This window comes from Chelmon rostratus, chromosome 13 (assembly GCF_017976325.1).
Source record: "Chelmon rostratus isolate fCheRos1 chromosome 13, fCheRos1.pri, whole genome shotgun sequence".
Lineage (NCBI taxonomy): Eukaryota > Metazoa > Chordata > Actinopteri > Chaetodontiformes > Chaetodontidae > Chelmon > Chelmon rostratus.
Genome location: NC_055670.1, coordinates 1770318 through 1776317, shown reverse-complemented (window position 1 = coordinate 1776317; position 6000 = coordinate 1770318). Strand labels below are relative to the sequence as shown.

Below are 6000 nucleotides of genomic sequence, written 5' to 3'. Positions count from 1 at the left end.
AAACTACTTGCATTCAGGATGGACACATTCAGCCTGTTATTACATTGTATTATTATAAGTCAGTGATGCATCAAATGTTAGGGCAACATTTGAATGTTGCAGCTGGTCTAGGTGGTGCTATTTTTTAAATTATGTTATATACAATGTGATGTGACTCTTGGATGTAAGTCTGGAAAGCATGCCTGCCAAATAAGTGAGGTCAAGTACGAACTTCTATGGTGTCTTCTGAAATGCATCACTCATGAAAAGCATCACTCTAATAATAATAATAATAGTAATGTATGTGCATCTAAGTACTTACAGTAACTGGATAGATAGCTTTCCACTAATACTCTGTATTATTTCTGTTCCTCAATTAAATGCAGCTCAATACAATAAGTGTTACATATAAGACAAGAAAATACAAGAAAATAAAATAACTCCCTTACTGTAGCTCAACTGGTTGTACAGCTAGCATTATTTCTCGCATTTTTCTTGTCACATTTTCACAACTTGTTCAAGCGAGCAGGACTTTGAAAGCCGCAGTGTTCTCCCTGGATTACATAACCCGCTGCCTCCCCGCTGAAGCCGCTGGGTTGAACCCTGCCGGGTACCAGCGCTGTAATCCCACAATGCAGAGCGCATGGCGCGTCATTGGAGAGGGACGATGATGGCGGCGGTCGGTGCACCAGAAGTGATCACACAGCTGGAAAGCGCTGCCAAAGTTTTAATGGTGAGAAATTCAGCGTCGTTTTGTAGCCGTGAGCGAGGCGGCACTTTTATCCTAACTTTGTCTCCGGTGGAGTTTGTCGGTTCGAGACTCCCGCGGTTGTTTGTTTCTTCCCGGGTTTTGTTGATAAATGTGTTCAGTTTTTACCGGAGAAACGGTATGGGAGCGATGCGTGGCGCCTTGCCTTGCCTGTCTCCATCCCGCAAAATATCCGCTCACCGTCGTAACATCCCCTCCTGGTCATTTACCTCGTTCCTCTCATAAAGCTCCACCACCCTAAAATATAACCCCGCGTTTGGGCACTTTCCAATGTGGCTCCGTTGTCTGGAAACTTCAGCGGCTCGCGTCGCTGTCCTTTGAGCCGTTAACGTTACATCAAGTTTGAGTGCGCGGTATGGAGACAGTTGAACATCTCGGTGCTGTTTGTTTGGCATACATACGCCGTTGAGCCACTCAGTTTGTAGCTTTGTTAGCTTATCCCGTACCTCCTAAAATCCCCCCTTACATCAAGCGTTTGCATCTGTCCCCCCTCTCAACACCGCCCAGCCTCCTGTGGAATAAATAAACTGGGTACACCAGCTAAGAGCAAGTGGCTAACCATGTGCATGAGTGTGTGTATTAGATAAATTAGCTAGCTAGCTCTTGCTTTCTGCTCTTTTGCTACCTCATGTTATGGTTTTTAAACGAGCTAACCATACGTAATGGACAATGTTGCCCTGTTTAAAGAAGATAGTGACAGAGAAGACTGGATTAGTTGCTTCATGTGAACACCACAGCAGCTTTAGCCTCACAGTTCAGCCAGCAGGTGTCTTCTGGAGGATGGTTGAAAATGTCTGGCATTGTTTTAGGGCTTGTGAATCATATTATACATAGATATATGTACAGTTTGGTGTATCAGATTAATCAGGGGTGTAACAGTAAGTTCATCATCTTTTATAATATGGTAATGAGTAAATAGAAGCAGTGAATGTAACTTTATTCAGAGGCAGCTGAACAGATCCTGTGGCTGTCAGGTTGACATCAGCTCTGATTCAGGTTGGTTTTATTACATTGTGAAGCACTGCTTTTGATTTCAGTCATCTTCTATGACAGAGACCACTTGAAACAGCGTAACCTCTGTGGTTTCACTCTGAATCTCATCTCAGATTTTGCTCATTCTTTTCTTACTATAAATAGTTTTATGGTGCCTTTAGTGGACAGTTGCTAGTGTGGGGCTGGATGTGCAATGAGCGGAGAGGTGGATGACTTACATCCCATCCGGAATCAAACCATGGATTCACGGGTGCCACTCAGCCAGAAGGTTGACTTCTAAGCAGTACATTTAAAGCACAAATATCAGGCATATTGTCATGTACAGAACCTCCTTTTATTCCTCTTCTGCTAACTGTATTCGGTCGATAAACCACTGTAACATATCCAGTTAAAATGTGAGTTTTGTGAATCGGTACATGCCTAAAATTTCTGTTGTCTCAGAATAGTGTTCTTAAGTTTGACTTGCAATTTTCACACAGTCCATACATAGTGTTAACACCAGCTAACCTGTATGTGATTTTCTCATTCATACACAGACATTGTGATATGCAGTTGTTGCCCTGTTAAATATGGTACTAACTCTGTTTAGTGATTTCTTCTGAATGGATGTGATCCAGAGCTGGGCAGTGTGTTGATATTTTATTGGATTGCCTGGCATTATTTCAGGTATTGTGAACCATAATGGCAAATTTGAGTATCTCTGTTAACCATAGGTGTAACAATAAGTTGTATAATTTTTACCCTTCACGACAAGGCTCAGATTCATTCATTCAGAACAGTTCAATTTAAACTCCATTTTTTTATTCTTGTGTCTCAAATTCCATGGTTTTAGACATTTGACTGTAAATATCACTGTGTTCTCTGGTCCAGAACCTTTTAAATACCTTACATAATATATCAAATGAAACTGCGATGTTCTGAATTGATACATAGCTAAAGTGAATTCTCTTGTCACTTTTCATCCAGCGTGTTCTCAGTTGTCAGCCTTGTATCATTTTGAGTCATGACGTATTTTATCGGTTGGATATTTCATTCTCATATTTCATAGTTTGTGCTCAAAATAAAAATAAAGGAAAACATAAATTCCAATAGAGTTCATGGAGGTTTCCCAGACTGGTTCGCAACATTTTGTATACCACGCTATGGTTGACTCTCTGTTTGGAATAAAATGACCTGTGTAGGGTACATGCACAATTCTACAACCAAATACTGTTCATTGTTCAAAAAGTCAATATTTACTGTACATGACAGTTAATAGGACTTGGAATAAAACTAACTGATACAGTTCGATATAGTGCCAGTACCAAACATCAGCATGGCTTCTAGTTATTCCTTGCTGTGATGAACAGCGGGTGTGATCGATATATCCAAATAAACAGTTTAGCATTTCTACTTCAGCTTACAATTACCTCCAAAGGGACTGATATATGCACATTGGATCAATACAGTCACATTGTAGCCTTCAAAAGTAATGGAATAATTGATTTTTTTTTTTTTCCCCACTTGGAGGCAGGGCAACATGCTGTAAAGATGAAATTGACATACCATATAAAATACGTTAATGAAATAAGTTTTTTGCAATCATGTTAGAATAGAGTCGATTTACTCACCTAGCAGACACAGAGTAACATTATCATTCGTTTGAATGTATGAAGGTCCAATGGTTACTCTCCTTTTAGTTTTGCTTTGCTCCTCACTCACTCCTGAACAAAATATCTCTTTAGCTGCTGTGTTTGCCAGTTTATCTCTTTTTTGTCATGCTGGACAAGTGGTGTACAGTTGGTTTATTAAGCCATTTTTTTGAAAGCCGCTGTCTGTTGATGACTGCGATCAGAAAACAGTAACGTGGTGAGCTGTAAAATCAAAAAGATGCTAAAACACTTCAGGTAAAAGCCTCAGAGTCAGGTGATTTCTTAGTTTGCCACAACAAACAACACTTTTCATCACTTTTAACAACACACATAGCATCTATTTCCATTCTTAATATAGAATTTTCTGTGGCGCAGCTTTAACATTTCTAGTCATTACCATAATTGTTATGTTTGATTTTTGTTTTTTTTGTCAGAATCCTTAATTCCGATGTAAGTCATGCCGTGTTGTGTGTCTCACTATAGTATATTATGTAGTTTTAAGTGTGTGTGCGTGTGTGGTGTGTGCTTTTAGATAAAAGGGTCTTTCTTTCCTCTGCTGCCTTCAGCCACAGAGCTGCTTTCACTGCAATTAGGCCTGGAATGTGACTTTCTTGCTGAGCTGTATCATGGCGACACTCCTCCATAAAAGTGTGTGTGTGTGTGTCTGTGTGTGTGTGTGTGTCTGTGTGTGTGTCTGTGTGTGTGTGTCTGTGTGTGTCTGTGTGTGTCTGTGTGTGTCTGTGTGTGTGTCTGTGTGTGTCTGTGTGTGTTACGGCTACGGGCCTCATCTGTATTTCTTGAGTTGACAGAAGCAGGAGTAAAAAATGCACTTGCACTTTTTTGTTTGAGTTCTGTGGGCATTGTTGTTGACTGTAAAATCTATAATGTTGTGTCACATACGCACAGTGTTTTCCCTATGCACATGCACATGCACATGCACATTTTAAATTATATACCTTCCTCAGCCCAAGCCCACAGCCTTCTTGGATGACGTAAATAATAATCATGCTTCCATTGGGGTCTGTTAGCACTGTGCTAGCAAGTTTTGCCACTGTTAAGATTTGTCATTGACTAAAACAGCATGTTCCACCAGTCGTAACAGTGACTTTAAGATCCCAAATATAAACTTGAATTAGATGTTCTTAGAAGTGTGGGAACTCGGTTATCTGGACAAATAAACTAAGCCCTGTATATAAATGCTAATTATTTGTGTGTGTTTGTTACAGGCACCGCCGTCCATGGTCAGCACAGAACAGAGGCAGCATGCCGAGCACATATTCCTCTCCTTCAGGAAATCCAAATCCCCCTTTGCCATCTGCAAGCACATCTTAGGTGACTATTGACTTAATCATTTAGCCTGCATAACTTATTTTAACCTGCATGATTTTTGTAAACATGAATTTATCCAGCAAAGACTGCATGTATTTTAGAGAACAGAGAGCTGCAGAGGCAGTATGTGTATTTCTCAGGGGCACAACTACTGTTTCACTTTACCTCCATTTCACTGTGAAGTGTTTCCATCCAGTCTGGTCTTTGGCCACTGTTGTTATGATCACAAACCTGTTGTTGTGTTTGGTTATAACCCAGATATTTTTAATATCATGAAGTAGTTCATAGTTCTCATTTGTTACGTCCACCATGTTTATATCAATGTGGGTAGACTAAATATGAAAAACCCTCTCTGTAATGCAATACAGTTTAACAGTAGCCTTCTTATTACAACTAATAACCCAAGAAATAGTGCTTTTGTACAGTATCTTCCATCCATTAGCTACACCCACTTATCCTTTCAAGTGTCCCGGGATGCTGGAACTGATCCCAGCCAGCATTGGGTAAGAGGACACATTTCCAGTCAATCACAGGGCTGCCATATAGAGACAGACGACCCTTCATGCTCACATTCACGCCTGTTAATCAAGGATTGGATCACTTTAAACAGCTAGTGAACAGTACTTGTGTTTAAATGACTAGTTAAAAATTCCCACCCCTAAACTCAACAATAATGTCAGTGCAGGTTATTGAGAACGTGGGATTACTGCAAAGCATATAAATGCCTTTTTTGTACTATTACATTAATCTGGGTTTCCAAACTGCTATGTCATACTGAATGTAACGGCATTGTGTGTGCATGTACAGTAAATGCATGTGCACGTGTGTGCAAGTAAATGTAGTGAGTCTGATTCAAAAAGCAGAACGTGTGTTTTCCCAGCAATTCATTTTAAACCAACTTCTCTTTTTTCTCCTCTATCGTTACTCATTTGTGTTGTATTTCTTTTCTCTCACCTCCCCTTTTCCCTCTCCAGAGACCAGTAAGGTGGACTATGTGCTGTTCCAGGCAGCCACAGCCATCATGGAGGCGGTAGTGCGGGAGTGGATCCTGCTGGAAAAGACCAGCATCGAGTCGCTTCGGGCATTCCTCCTTACATATGTCTTACAGAGACCCAAGTAAGAAAGAAGGAAAGAGCCGTAATTAAACCTGTGTGTCTTACAGGGGCATTAACTGTGTATGACATTTATGGTGCGTGGTAGGAAATAGACCTCATCTCCCATTCCATCAGTTCGAAATCACAAATACCTGGTGCAGCTAAGTGATTCAAGAGCCATATAATAGCCATAGTATTTATCAAC

General features: G+C 40.4%; 1 protein-coding gene across 1 annotated transcript in view; it reads left to right on the top strand.

Moving 5' to 3' along the window:
- Positions 1-622: 622 nt before the first annotated feature.
- The window catches only part of xpo4 (exportin 4), a 59274-nt gene continuing 53896 nt past the window's right edge, over positions 623-6000 (top strand). Inside the window, exons 1-3 of the mRNA XM_041950552.1 lie at positions 623-712; positions 4599-4704; positions 5676-5817. Of these exons, the coding sequence (XP_041806486.1) occupies positions 623-712; positions 4599-4704; positions 5676-5817 (338 nt within the window). The remainder of the gene's footprint in view (positions 713-4598; positions 4705-5675; positions 5818-6000) is intronic.